The following is a 15545-nucleotide window of genomic DNA, read 5'->3' on the forward strand; positions in this document are numbered from 1 at the left end:
TCCAAAGCCAATAAACTACACCTGCACCACAAAGAAAGATGAAATTATGTTCATTATGTTCCACATCCTCTGTGAGCTGCTAATAGAATTGTTATCTCAAAAGTTTAAAACATGAAATATTTAGAGAAAACTCCCATGCTGATGGTACATAAGCCATAGAAATTCATAAAACCAATGATACGGATGGAGACTGGCTGCTATGCCAAAACAAAGAAATAATTCTTTCTCACTCAGAGCAAGATGATGTTCAACTTACACAGAAATATTCTAATTAAGTCTTCTGCTCAATATAATCAGTTCTTAGGATCTTTTTTCTTTTTTGAACTCAGAATCCTTTTGCCTCAACCTCCTGAGTGCTGAGATTATAGGCATGTACCACCACATCTAGCTAAGAACATTATTTTAAATCAAAACTGAGGGTGGAGCATTTGAGTTTTTTTGTTATTTTTAAATAAAAAGCAACAAGCACAAGAAAACATAAGAGCTGCACAGCAGCTTTGTATCTGAATATCTATGAAAGTATTTCCAGTATCTTCTTATACTCAATTTAGGATACTAAAATGGCAATAGGAGCCAGGCATGGTGGCATATGCCTATAATCCAAACTACTAGGAAGAAAATCTGGAGGTTTGGTATTCAGAGCCAGTCCATGCAAAAAGTAGGACAAGATTCTATCTTAACCAACAAGTCAGACATTGAGTTTCACACCTAAAATCCTAGCTATGTAAGAGACATGAACAGGAAGGTTAATGGTTCCAGCTGGCCCCAAATAAACATCAGGAAACCATATCCAAAAATATAGCTAAAGCAGTGGGAGTATGGCTCAACTGATAGAGCACATGCCTACAAGCCTGAGGCCCTGAGTTCAAAACCCCAGTACTGCAAGAATAACTAAATAAGCAATGACAAATGGTAAAAACAAGAAACAAAGTCAATAAATAATACAAATATCTTTCAATCTGATAAACTTAAACTTACTCATCAATCCCAAAGCCAACTTCCAACAAGTAGTAACACTGATTCGCTTGAATTTCATCCCTACTGATTTTGCAGATAAAGTACTTCAACATTATCTATCCACAACAAATATCCAAGAGACAGGCAGGATACTAATTCCAAGAAGGCCAAGAGAGAGAAGAAAACAATAAAATCCCCAGGGTCTGTGAGTCTAAACACACTGGCACTTCTCCTCAACAAAGAGCAGCTGCTATCTGCAAAGCTTCTTTCCGCCCAGCAGGGAGTTTGCCACACTTCAGTAGCGACCAGCTAAGAAAAAAGAAGTCTCGACAAAGAAAATGAAACAGCCCCTAAACTCCTCCTAGAACCATGACCCTTCTCTCACAGACTTTACAAACTAACTGGTAAAGCACTAACAATGAGAAAAATAGGCATTTTAATTAGGGGAATCAGAGAATGTCAATTTCTGAATCTGGGAAAGCATACCATCTTTGTATGCCACTGCTTCAGGAAACTGGCCAACCAGCCAGCCAGGGTGTGGAATGTCCTATTAGCTGAGTTACAGTACTAATCTTGATCACGTTCAGGATGTAAACCTATGAGTACATATGAAATAAATACAAGAAGAAATCTGTTCACATTTTTAGAAGTAATGTAGATTACCTCCAAGAATGTTCCAATAAGCCAAAAATTCATAGACTTAAGTATATGAACACCTAGTCTGATTACATGATTAAAACTGAGAATAAGCCCAAGATCTTATTCAGTAAAATATACCCTCTGCGTGACTAAACTCACTTTTATACATTCTTGCATTTGACAGTTGGGGAGTATCTTGAGTTTTATAAAATACAAGCAATTGTATGTTTAATAGAACATATCCTTTATACATGCTGAGTAAGTCACATTCATAATTAAAGGTTCACATATAACCACTACAACAAGTACAGATACATGCCTCATGTAGCTCTGACAAGTGCAAGCACCCAGAAGTAGGAACACCCCAGGGGCAACAAGCACACTCAGCGCCAGGCCATTTCTACTAAAGGAACAGGGCTCCCTGGGGAAGAGGCTGGTTCTAGGGCTTGGGCAGGAAAACTACAAGGAAACCAGTAACTATGTAAGCAATACCATTTTTAACTTTAAATTATTCTTCCTAAGAGGGCAATTCCTGCAAAGGAAGAAACTCCTCTTACTACACAGTAGAACTCCCATGTGTGAATAACATGTCACTTCCTTCTTCTACTCCAAAATATTCAACCACACATTCCCAAAGCAAAAGTGCATGGAGAGGGTCACACACAGAGCAAAGTAGTTAAGGGTTAGTCACAAAATTAAATCATACCGGGCAAAACTCATGCTTTTTACCAGTTCGTCTAAAATGCGGTTGTTTTTCAGGTCTGGCTCCGTGACCACCTAGGGAAGAAAAACAACAGATGGAAGAAGGTCAAAAACAATAATTAATTTGTGTAATCTCATTTTCAAAAATGTCTGACCATCCTCCTGAGAATCTCCCCACTAACAGTCTTCCAGGAAAAGTCAGCAAAAGTTAATTTATGTGATACTAACAGTAAATCAGTACCTGCTAAGGGAAGTCTGATAAATGCTCTGGAAGGCATCTGTTGAAATCATGTACTATTGACTCTGTCCTAAGACAAAACCTAATATGAGCAAGAATCTTTCTCCAAAATGCCAGCACTCAGCCTTCCCTAACATTACTTCTGAAAAAAGAAGTGCTCCTCTCAGCAACATAAGTTTCAGACTTAAAATAAGACTGCTTTTCAAGAATACTTCTGTAGTGAGTACAGTACAGCGTCTACTTCAGTGAAGAGACTGTCATGTGGAAGCAGTGGGACACCCTGGGGAAGATCTTGGACTTAGGGGATACAGGATATGTTTCTCACATAGGGAAACGGTTCAGGCAGGCCCAATGATATTCTGACATCATGTGCCCACCAGGGAGAAAAACTAGCCAAATCTGCAAGAGTCCCTGTGTCCTTTCCATTGGCCTCACCATTCCTTCTTTCTCTATTCTCATGTTTTTCCCCTTCAATCTGTGGTTCCACTTGTTCTCCAACATGAGAAGTGTCAGAGACTAAAGCCATGGTTTGCTAGCATTTGCTGTTGTGAGTCTGGTTTGAAAAGAGGTAGGAGCTAGCCAGGCTAGTATTGGATTAAGCCCAATACCATGGATCTTTGCCCTTTGCAAAAGAACAATCCTAATATCAGTTAAAAGAGAAAGTATAAAAAAAAAAAAAAATTAAAGCTGGGCACCAGTGGTTCATGCCTGTAATCTTAGCCACTCAGGAGACTGAGATCTGAGGATGCCAGTTCAAAGCCAGCCCAAGCAGGAAAGTCCACTGGAATCTCATCTCCAATTCACCACCAAAAGGCTGCAAGTGGAGCTATGGTTCAAGTGGTAGAGTACCAGCCTTGAATACCAAAGCTCAGAGAGCATCTAGGCCCTGAGTTCAAGCCCTTAGGGCAGGCAGGAAAGGAAAAAAAAAAAAAAAAAGGGAACCATAAGGACAAAGACCAAAGCCAGGTAGCAGTGGCTCACACCTGTAATCCTAGCTACTCAGGAGGCTGAGATCTGAGAATCAGGATTCAAAGCCAGCCTGGCAGGAAAGTCCTTGAGACTTTAATCTCCAATAAACCACCAGAAAACTGGAAGTGGCACTGTGGCTCAAGGGGTAGAGTGCTAGCCTTGAGATGAAGAGCTGAGGGACAGCGCCCAGGACCAGAGTTCAAGCGCCACGGCTGACAAAAAAAAAGACAAAGACCATAGGAATTAGTATTCTCATCATAAAATTAATTTTTTTTTTTTTTTTTTTGGTCCGGTCGTGGGGCCTGAACTCTAGGCCTGGGCACTGTCCCTCAGCTCTTCAGCTCAAGGCTAGTGCTCTACCACTTGAGCCATAGCGCCACTTCCGGCTTTTTTCTTTTTGCTTATGTGGTGCTGAGGAATTGAACCCAGGGCCTCATGCATGCAAGGCAAGCACTCTACCACTGAGCCACCTTCCCAGCCCCATAAAATTAATTTTTAATTCATAATTTAGATTAGAAATTCTAGTGAGAAATTGAACAAAGCTCAGTTCTCCTAACATGTACTTTAGAGATCCTTGTGAAAATGTTCTATATATGGCTTAATCCAATAACTACACATCTGCTCATAGTTTTGTCTGTACGTGAAGCAGAAATATTTACTCCAATCTCTAACTTAAAAAAAAAAGAAAAAACTCACCACACAACAAGTTGGACACTGAGTTTTGTAGGACAAAAATTTTCTTATACAGAGAGAACAATCTGCAAAAAAAACACATAAAATGCAAAATAAGTTCAACTATATTAATATAGAAAGCTGACTTTTAACAAAATCTGGCTTAAGCCTTTGACAATTTTCATCATCTAAGTTATGTTACATATAATCTTAGATGTATGCACATCTAATGCACATCTATGCACATTTAAACAGGCAATTAAAAGGCATTTCTAGGAAAGGAAAATGTACCAAATATAACGAGTCCCTAGACAGTCTAACCATGTAAGCAACACCATCCACTTGTAAACCACAAGAAACATACACAGACCTCAGTGAATAAACATACAAGGTATTATGGTCAAACTGTTTGCAACTAAGAAATCTGAACGAGGAATTCTGTTGAAATTTTCTGAAGGTGTAAAGGGGAGAGGAGGAAAGTGACACAGGGAGTGTGTCAAACTGTAACAATGAAACCCAGTCTGTATAAATAACGTAAGATAATAAAAAATAAATAAATAATAAAAAGATATCCTAGGTATCTCTAGTGTCTACCCAAAAATAAACTTATAAATTATCTAGGTTATCAAATTAGGGACTTGCACAGCCTGACTCTGGGTAAACCAGCACCATGTGGTTTCTAACTAGAGTGCTGGGGCAACCATGGAGAAAAGAGTGGCCTGTCTTTACTTCACACAGTTCACAGGAGTGAGACAATTACACTACCAGTCGGGGTAATGAGTCCTAATAATTTAAGGAGGAATAAACATAAACTAAATTCACTACACTCAAGATGGTATCAAACATACTCCCAGTAAGAAAAAGCAGCTGTGGCTAAAGGAATGGCACTGTAGACCAAATTCAGCTGACTGGAGGAGCTTCTAGTTGGCCCTTTTGTTGAGGCAAGGGAAACAGTACAATTTCACTGGTGCAGAAATCCAGAAATAGGCAAGCCCCACAGGCCCAGTAAGACCCAGGAGGAAAAGGAAGGGACTGGTTATAACAAGGGTAAAGCTCTGATGAGGAGGAAACATTCAGGCACCAGAAAGAGCTTGAAGCTGCCAGTCTACCCTAACAACAAGGAAAATGTGCACAAATGGAAAAAATGGATATATGGATCTTCTTAGATTCACGAGAAAAGCAACATCACAGAGAAATGGCTGCCCCAAAACCCAAGAGGCAGACAGACAGATACAGAGAATTACCATTTACTCCTACACAAGCCTTGATTAACTTTGTGAAGTAAACTATATAAAAGAGGAGAAAAGGATGGCTGTTGGCTAGCTCCATGATAATGGTGATTTAACAGGTTTTATGAACCAGTGATCTAGAAAGCATAGATTTGGGGCATCTGCCATTATCTAGTTAGAACAAACAGACCAGTGCAAAAACCTGACACCTGAGCACAGCAACCGACTCACTGCTTCTCCTGTACTGTTGTAATGGACTAGAACAAGCCAAGCCCTCTCCTCACAAAAACACTCTTCAAAAACATGGGTTTGGTGACCTGAACTCACTTGCGTATCACTCAAACCACAAGAACTGAAGATCTACAATAGATGTTCATTATTCTTTTCCAAAGTTAAACAGAGCAAAACAGAAGTACAATTTAAAATGTCGACTCCTGAAATGTTAAAGGAATAGCACCAAATAGCTAGGACTCTGAGCCATCAATTCTACTTGATCCAGAGTAAAAGAAAGAAACAGATCCCAAGAGACTTGGCTCCGTCTATAACTCTGAGGTACTCTGTGTCATAAAAATAATACTACCAGCCAGGCACCAGTGGCTCACGCCTGTAATCCTAGCTATTCAGGAGTCTGAGATTTGAGGATCACAGCTTAAAGCCAGCCTGGGCAGTCTGTGAGACTCTGTGAGAGGTATGGATCAAGTGGTAGAGTTCCAGCCTTAAGCAAAAACAAACAAACAAAAAAAGTACAAGAATCAAAGGCCCTGGACTCAAGCCTCAGAGCTCACACTCTCAAACATAGCCACTAAAATCTAACTATATGCTGTTTACTGGAGAATCATTGGAAGGAGGAAAATGGGACAAGCCATTTGATACACAGGCAATAAAACAGAACAGGAGTCACAACACTTACACAAAAGACTTAAAGCAAAGAAAAAGGAATGACATTTTACAACAATAAAGGAACAAATTCTACATGAAGATATGATAATTATATAAGCACTCAACATCAGAACAGCAGGACATGTAAAGCAATGACAGAACTAAAGGGCACACAATAAAACTAGATAGCACCATCATTAGTACGATTTTAACACCCAACTTTCAATAACAGAAAAAGCAAGGAGCCAAAAGATCAGTGAGGAAATAGAGACTTGCACAACACTGTACAGCAGCGACTCTACCAGGCACACAGTGAACATGCCACCCAACAGCAGCAGGACTCAGTATTAGTGCCAAGAATATTTAGACTGTGTGTTTAAATATTCCAAGTAAAAATGTCATGCCAGATCAAAGGGCAAGATCTAAATATATACTGTCCACCCCCAAAAAAATCAATTTAAAGTAAACATGAATAAATCACTGAAAGGAAAGGAATGGAGCAAGTCATGAATTTCATGCACATGCAATCAAAACAGGAGTCACAACATAATCCTAGCTACTCAGGAGGACCACGGTTCAAGGATGGCCCACACATACACACAAGACCCCTTCTCAACCAACAGATGGGTAGTGGTGGCTCATGCCTGCCATCCCAGTTATACAGAAGGCTGAGATTTGGAGAGATAGGATTCCAGGGCCCAGGCAAAAAAGTTCACAAGACTCCATCTCAAGAAAGAAGCTGGCTAAACTCTACAAGTGGTACTATAACTCAAAGTGGTTCACTGCTAGCCTTGAGCAGAAGTGCTCAGGGACAGTGCCCAGGCCTTGAGTTCAAACCTCCTTGAATACTAGTGGTACTATAACTCAAAGTGGTTCAGTGCTAGCCTTGAGCAGAAGTGCTCAGGGACAGTGCCCAGGCCTTGAGTTCAAATCTTGAATACCAACTGGGACAAGCCATCCCAGCAACGAGCACCTAGACTCAGCCAGTCTGGGGAACAAGGGAACGTGGAAAGGAGTAAGAGGAGATGATGTCACATCAGCTACTTTGTGCCTGCCCTTTCAAAATTAACCTGAGCCAGGAGGTCAGTAGAAGTAAGAAGCCTACCCAGCCAGTGTCTATACCTGTCTACCTATTAACTGAACAGGAATTTATATTCTTGCCTTTGTCACTTGACTTCTCTACCTAGTCGCCAGATGTCAGAAGTAACTAGGGACATTTCTAACAACATTTTCAGCCCAAGTCCTTCCTCTTGCCATTTATTTGCTCTCTAGTATTTTTTTCCAGCCCCTCAATGCTCATGAGACTTCTCCAGATTTCATCTAAGGACTCACGCCACCAAGGGACAGCTGCTGCTCACTGCCTTCTCTGGGAGGAGACCAAATTCCAGCCTTTTACCCCTATTGTCGACGCCCCTTGTCAGCAGGAAGTAGCCAGAGAGAATCCTCGCCCTATTTCATGATTATTAAAAGGCTGGAATGTAAGGTCCGCTCCTGGATGGCCAGCAGACTCCACCCTCCTCGCAGCAAAGTCTCCACCCAGTACCTGCGTTACCTAGGCAACTGGGATACCTGGAAGAGGTCACATCTGCATCCGCTGAGGTCACATCTGAATTTGATGTGGCCACACCTTTCCCCGCCCATACCCTACATAAGGCCTAACCCAGGCCCAGACGCTCTCTTGCTCTTGCTCTTGCTCTTGCTCTTGCTCTTGCTCTTGCTCTTGCTCTTGCTCTTCTTCTCTTCCTCTTGCTGCTCTTTTCTTGCTCTCTCTCTTTCCCAGCCACATGGAGTGCCAACCTTGCCTGGTCCCAGCAGGTCTACCCCTTAACCTGAATACCACGTGAGTGCTACTGTTCTTACCCCTCTCTCTGCTCTTTTCTGGCTCTTTTCTCTCTCTCTTTCCTCTCTTCCCAGCTCTCTCTCATTCCCAGGCCTTTCCCAGCCACGTGCAGTGCCAACCTTGCCTGGTCCCAGCAGGTCTACTACCCCTTACCTGAATACCACGTGCGTGCTGGTGCAGTTCTTACTCGGCTACCTCTTTTTAAAAACCTAACAGTTTCCTCATGTTATTTATAATTTAAGGAAGCTCAATGCCAGACATTACTATTTTCTGTAGTTGTATGTTACAAGATCTACATTCATTCCTATGGAATGTTTTATTTTTGTTGGGTGTGGTGGTCCTTGTACTAGGGCTTCAACTCAGGACCTGGTAATGTCACTTCAGTTTTTTGCTCAAGGCTGGGACCCTTCCACTTGAGCTACCTCACTGCTTCTGGCTTTTTAGTGTTAACTGGAAATAAGACTGGGTAGGTTATGGAGGGGGTATGACTGTGATACATTGTATCCATGTATGGGAACTTCACAACCTCCTTCTTGTACAACCAATACTTGCTAATAAAAAGAAAGATAATTAGAAAAAAAAAAAAAAAAGAAAGAAGCTGGCATGACACATACCTCTCATCTCAGCTAGGATGAGAAGCTTAAAACAAAAAGATCACAGTCCAAGCGTACACATGAGCAAAATCCCAAACCCTTTTCTCAAAATTCACCATCTCAAACAATGGCTGGAGGTATAGTTCATCAGTAAAGTGGCTGGCAAGTATAAGGCTCTGAGTGCAAGCTCCAATAACACATTAAAAAAAAGGTAAAAGGATGAGAAAATATAAGCCAAAGAACCACTAATCTAACAAACTTGGGGCTGAGGATATAACTCAGTGGTAGAGTGCTTGTCCAGGAATCGACCCCTAGTACCACCAAAAAAATAATAGAGAAACTGGAGATTCGGTGTGGTGGTTCATGTTAGCTACCATGGAGACAGAGATCCAGAAGATCTAGGTTCAAAACCAGACTGGGCAAAAGACTGAGCAAAACACAATCTCAACACATAATCCATCCATGCACAGTGGTCCACACCTGTAATCCCAGCTATGTAGGAGGCATAGGTGGAAGGATGTAAGATCAAGACCAGCCCAGATGAAAACTCAAATCCAGGGAGAAAAAAATAACTAAAGTAATAAATAACTAGGGCCACAGCTCAAGTGGCAGAACTCTAGCAAACACAAGGCCCTGAGTTCAAAACTTCAGTACTACTAAAAGGTACAAATAAAATGCTATATACTAAGCATTTAATACATAAATACCTCTTATATAGAGGACAGGCTTAGTGTAATAAATGATTCTTTCCAGTATCACACAGCAGTTAAGTGATAAAACTGTCTTCAGTAGGAGCATAATTCTGTCACTGGAGAAATTCAGATGCTCTTTGACTAACAATAGTTGGGCTTACTATTTTTCAACTTGGCTATGCTGCAAAAACAATATGCATAGCCAGGTGTCAGTGGTTCACACTGTAATCCTTGATACCTAGTAGGCTGAGATCTGAGGATGGAGGTTCAAAGCCAGCCCAGGCAGGAAAGGTTATAAGGCTCTTAGCCCCAGCTAACAACCAAAAAACCAGAAGTGGAGCAGTGGCTCAAGTGGTAAAATGCTAGCCTTGAGCAAAAACCGTTAGGGATAGTGTCCAGGCCTTGAGTTCAATCAAGGAAGGAAGGAAGAAAGGAAGAGAAAGAAGGAAGGAAAGAAAGAAAAGGGGAGGGAGAGAGGAAGGGGGGAGGGGGCGGGAGGAGGGAGGGAAGAAAAGGAGTGGGGAAGAAGAGAAGGGGATATATACACACACACATATTTGATGCTAAGTTAGTACTACTTCACACTTTTACTCTCAGAAACAAAATATACTTACAGTTGTGTGAACATTGAGGAATTATCATGGCAATGTTGAAATATTCAAAGCAAATTCCACATCGAAGCAAATCATCTATTGTCTGGGGAAAAAAAAACAGAAAAACATATGCACACATGAGAAGACATCAAGATTGGAATGTCTGCCTAGAACTCTCTCCCTATTCCCCTAAAAGCCAAATTCAGTAATACTTCATCAAATATACTCAAAAGCTAACTCCAGACAACTACAGGGATCTTGGAAAAACTTCCCATATAATTTTTGTTTTCTTTAGCACTAGGGACTGGACTCAGGGCCTCACATTAGCTAGGCAAGTGTTCTACCACTTCGGCCACACCCTCCAGGGTTTGCTTTTAGTTTTTAGTTTGTTTTTCACATAGAGCCTCATTTTTTCCCAGACTGACCACAAAGATATCAGATAGAGCCTCATTTTTTCCCAGACTGACCACAAAGATATCCATCCTACCTCCACCTCCCAAGAAGCTGTGACCAAAGACACAGGCCATCACACCAGGCTTTTATTTATTTATTCATTCATTTTTGTTATCGTGGGCCTCAGTAACTTTTTGCCCAGGCTAGCCTCAAAGCAAGATCATCCTATCTCTGCCTCAAGTAGCAAAGATTTCAGTTATGCCTCAGCATACCCAGCTCTCCTAAGAGCCATTTTTTATTTATGTTTGCACAGGTAGTGCTGATGCTACACAGATTCCTGGGCAGTACTGTTAGCCCTTTACAAGGCTGTAGCAACTCTGTCCCTGCTCCCACATGCCATGTGGGCCAGGCCTCATTCTAGTACCCTCCACCGTGTCATAAAAGGCATCAGCAGTCAGTCACTATTCATCTTAAGGTTCAAATCAGGGACTATTAAATGCAAATACTAGAAAATAGCCAGGAATGGCAGTTTGTGCCTATAATCCCAGCACTCAAAACTGAATCAGGGGGCTGGGAAGGTGGCTCAGTGGTAGAGCGCTTGCCTTGCATGCCTGAGGCCCTGGATTCAATTCCTCAGCACCACATAAGCAAAAAGAAAAAGCCAGAAGTAGTGCTGTGGCTCAAGTGGTAGAGCGCTAGCCTTGAGCTGAATAGCTGAGGGACAGCGCTCAGGCCCAGAGTTCAGGCCCCAAAACTGGACCCCCCCAAAGAAAAAAACTGAGGCAGGAAGATCCTGAGTTTGAGGCCAGCATGAGCACCATAGTGACAGCTTACCTCAAATAAACAACTAAGCAAATACCTATCTACAGCAGGCACACAATACGGGGCATGAGTCGAGCCAGGACTAAACTTCCTGTCTTCCTGCTGCCAGTCCAGTGCTTACTGCTGGTATGGTAGTAAGCCAAATGAGGACACCCTAGAAGTAGCTAGCATCAATGAAGCATGGGAGGTAAAGAAGTGGAAAAGTAAAAAAGTCACATATGTTTATGTTATCTTGGAATGTAATAGAAAAGAACCTTCTAGCAGGGGTGAGGCCCCAAGTTACATCCTCAGTACTGCAAAAAGGCTGCATACAAATATACTGACCTCAGGGCCTCAAGCTCTCCCTGTCTGTGTGTGTGTGTGTGTGTGTGTTCCATACTGGAACTTGAACTCAGCACCTCATGTTCTCACTGGTTTTTCCATTCAGAGCTGGCACTCTACCACCTCCAGTTCTGGCTTTTTAGCTGTCTGCCCATGGTGACTGGCTGACTTTGAACCAATATCCTCAGATCCCAATCTCCTCAATAGCTAGGATTATAGATATGACTTGTATAATATATATTGAAGACATTCTCAAAAGATAAAACAAAAATAAATAATGGTTACTAACAATCAAGGAACTGGGCAAATGAGGGGCATGGCTGAGAGAAAGAGAGACAGAGACAGAAAGAGAAACATTTTGAATGCTTTCTTTCAACCATAGAATGTATCACTTAAATTTTAAAATAGAAGATAAAATGACTAATGCCGCTGAGTGTGGTGGCTCATGCATATATTCCTAGCTACTCAGGAGGCTGATACCTGAGGACTGCAGTTCAAAGCCAGCCCAGGCAGGAAAGGCCGTGAGACTCTTATCTCCAATAAACCACCAGAAAACCAGAAGTGGTGCTGTGGCTCAAGTGGTAGAGCACTAGCCTTGAGTTGAAGAGTTGAGGGACAGTGCCCTGGCTCAGAGTTCAAGCCCCAAGACTGACCAAAAAAAAAAAGAGAGAGAGACTAATGCCATTAATAGTTCATATGAAATATTATAAAACCATTAAAATGTTTTCAATGGATAATGCCATAGGAAAATGTTCATATTTTAAGTCAGTTCATGTTTTGAAGAGAACAATTCCACAATGATACACAGCTACAACCATGTGGTTTAATCTTTCTAACAAGAGAAATAGTGTCAAAATCTCAGCCTTGAAAAAAGAGCGTAAGCAGCTCCAAAGGATTTAACTAAATCCAAGAAGTTGAATACCAGAAATCTCAAAATATAAACAACAAAAAAACAGAGAAAATATTTAACAGTAATCATCAACGGATGATTACTCTCTCACTTTTGTTTCTACTTTACAGTGGAGGAAAACCGGGCTCACAGAGATCACTCACAAGAGGCAGAGGTTTAACCCTGCACAACTGGAACTCAAATCTATGCTCTTCTCTAGTGCAGATTGGTATCAAGGCCACATCAAAGCTCCAGTTTCCATAAATCCTTCCAGTAGGGACCATCAAAGGGGGAAACCTTCCCAAACAGCTTCCCTGATGACAGCAGAAAGAAAAAGACTTCTGACCCTGTAAGGCGACTCGGGTCTATAATCGCCACTACTTGAGAGACGGAGATCAGGAGGAGGGAGGGAGGGAGGGAGGGAGGGGCTCATGACCCCCATCTCAGCCAATAATCTAGGTGTGCTAGTGAGCCATCATTACACCTGTCATGCCGGCAAGGAGAGGACTGTGTCCAAGGATCACGATCAAGGCTAGCCAGGGCTAAAACAAGACCCTCAATCCGAAGATACCTATGCACAAAGGGTGCATGGCTCGAGCGGTAGAGTGCCTGCCTAGCAAGCACAGAGCCCTGATTCCAAATTCCTGCGCCAGTACTACAAAACGAAAAGACAAGAACAAGACCGGACCTGTCCTCTACCCCCAAGACGAGCGCCGGGCCAGGGTGGGGAGAGGGGGCGGGGCCTGCGTCCCGCGGTCGGCGCGAGGCGGCGCGCCGCGCGGAGGCGGCCCAGGCGGAGACCGGGGGCAGCGCGGCCCGCGCAGGGCGGGGGCTCCGCCGCGCAGGGCGGGGGCCCCGCGGCCCGAGCCCGGGTCGCCGGCCGGGCGAGCGCGGGTTCTCGGGGCGGGCCGGCGCCCCGGCCGTTGTCACGGTTTATGACCGGCCTTCCCGGCGACGCTGCGACCGCTGAGGCGGAACCTCGGGACGCCCGCTTTCCTCAGATATCCCACCTTAGCTCACCAGGAGGCGGCCAAGGTTGTCCCGCGTCACTTCTCAGGGGGGAAACTGAGGCCCGGGGCCGAGCGACGCCCCCGGAGGCAGCGCCGCCGGCGGCCGGCACCCGGTCCTTCACCCCCGCCCCCCGGAGCCCCGGCTTCCCACGGACACCCAGGCGCCCAGCCACCCCGAGGCACGCACCTTCATGAACTCCAGGCCCGCAGGCCACCGAGGCTCCACCAAGGGCTCCATGGTCCCTCCCGAGGCGCTGAGGGTCCGCGCCCACAGGCCTCCCGCGCTCCACGACCGCTCGAAATTCCCCGCGCTACTGGGCTACGTCAGCAGTCCGCGGCGCGCCGCGGGGCCTGCCGGGAGTAGTAGTTCTCATGGGCGGAGCGCCGGCGAGGTGCGAGCGCATCTACGCATGCGCCAGTTTGATAGCCGGTCTCTCCTGGCGGAAAAAGAACGAGCTTCGGGAATCAAAACCAATCCAAACCTTGTTCCTTATTTCAAGGGGTCAACCTGTCCCTCCTCCAGGACGCTCTGCGCCATCTCTGAAATGATCTGAGCTCGGCGGGAGGGTTTGGTTTTGGTGCCGATCCTGGGCCATGCACTCGGCATCTCTTTGGTGCTCACAGCTAGTTAGGCAAGAGTTGTATCGGATCATAACCATTGTCGGTGTCTGGTGTGGTAAGCTACAGGCCCAAAAACGTGACTGTAGAGTTTCCTTGAGTCACACGCGGTGGGACACTGAGCTTGTTTACAGCCAAGAGCTGCAGCGAACACATCTCAGTAAGTCTAAGCATTCTTGAGCCAGGATATTTGGGGACCAAGTTGCCGTACATGGAAGTGCTTGTCAGTTATATGTGCTCTTTCAAAACTGTTAGCTGGCACTGGGTGATTGAAGCAACCATTGGTGCCTTCAAAAAGCGAGAGGGAGGAACTCTATTATTGTTCTACTGGGAAGCGCTGGGCAGCACACACCTACCTGATGCTCTACCCAGCATTTATCCACTGCCGTCTGGGCCTCAAATGAGCACAGATGTGGCCCAGGGCAGAATCCTACAGCTTGCCATGAACACGTTTGTGGCTCATTCATCATTGGCTCAACAGTTTTGTTTTGTTTGGGTGGGTTGTTGTTGTTTTTAATGCTCACAGTGAGCAAGGCACAGGAGCTTTCCTGGGAAGTAGGCAGAGGATGTCCTTACCACTTTACAGATGTGGACATGGTGCTCAGAGGAGTCCAGTCTTCACTCTTTTGAGTATTTTTGTTGTTGTTATTATTGTTGTTGTTGTCCTTGGTGGTGGTCATGGGACTTGAACTCAGGGCCTGGGCTCTGTCCCTGAGCTCTTTTGCTCAAGGCTAGCACTCTACCATTTGAACCACAGTGCCACTTCTGTGAATGTTCTTTATAACAAAACTCTAGCTCCTGAACCAGAGCTCTAGGTGATGATTTTTCCAAACACTTTTTTTGACAATGGCGAATTATAATAACAGCATTTGGACAACAGACTTTAGTATCCATTACAACAGCAGTGAACATTTATAGGCACTAGCATTCAATGCACTATTGTAACTGCTACATGCTTTTTTATTTTTTTACCTCCTATTCAGACTCAACCAACTGAGAAAGGGGGAATTGGTCCAGGGTACCTGGCAGGTAAGTGAAGAAAGATTTGAACTCAGGTAGTCTGGGCTCATAGTCCATATTAACCATTGCAGTATATTCTTATAAAGACCTCATGATGAAAATTATTCCCATTTATAAATATAAGAACTGCCAACATATCAACAGAGCCAAGGTCAAGAATCACATGATTATCGCTACAGATGCAGAAAAGGCCTTTGACAAAATTCAACATTCATTCATGCTAAAAGCTCTGGAGAAAATAGGAATAGAAGGAACATTTCTAAAAACAATAAAAGCCATTTATGACAGACCAATAGCCAATATTATACTTAATGGGGAAAAGCTACAACCAATTCTCCTAAAATCAGGAACAAGGCAAGGATGCCCACTGTCTCCACTCCTCTTCAATATAGTCCTAGAACCCTTAGCCAGGGCAATAAGGCAAGAAAAAGACATTAAAGGGATCCTCATAGGAAAAGAAGAAGTTAAA

General features: G+C 43.7%; 1 protein-coding gene across 2 annotated transcripts in view; it reads right to left on the bottom strand.

Annotated features, from left to right (window-relative positions):
- Positions 1-13738, bottom strand: part of LOC138824777 (E3 ubiquitin-protein ligase RAD18-like) — a 74372-nt gene extending 60634 nt beyond the window's left edge. For both annotated transcript variants that reach the window (XM_070019010.1, XM_070019009.1), the window contains exons 1-4: positions 13626-13738; positions 10025-10106; positions 4202-4263; positions 2303-2373 (exon numbers count right to left, since the gene is read on the bottom strand). In XM_070019010.1, coding sequence (XP_069875111.1) covers positions 2303-2373; positions 4202-4263; positions 10025-10106; positions 13626-13676 — 266 coding nt within the window. In that variant the 5' untranslated portion in view covers positions 13677-13738. The remainder of the gene's footprint in view (positions 1-2302; positions 2374-4201; positions 4264-10024; positions 10107-13625) is intronic.
- Between the last annotated feature and the right edge of the window lie 1807 nt (positions 13739-15545).

This window comes from Dipodomys merriami, unplaced genomic scaffold, assembly GCF_024711535.1.
Source record: "Dipodomys merriami isolate MVZ:Mamm:240054 unplaced genomic scaffold, mDipMer1.0.p SCAF_13, whole genome shotgun sequence".
Lineage (NCBI taxonomy): Eukaryota > Metazoa > Chordata > Mammalia > Rodentia > Heteromyidae > Dipodomys > Dipodomys merriami.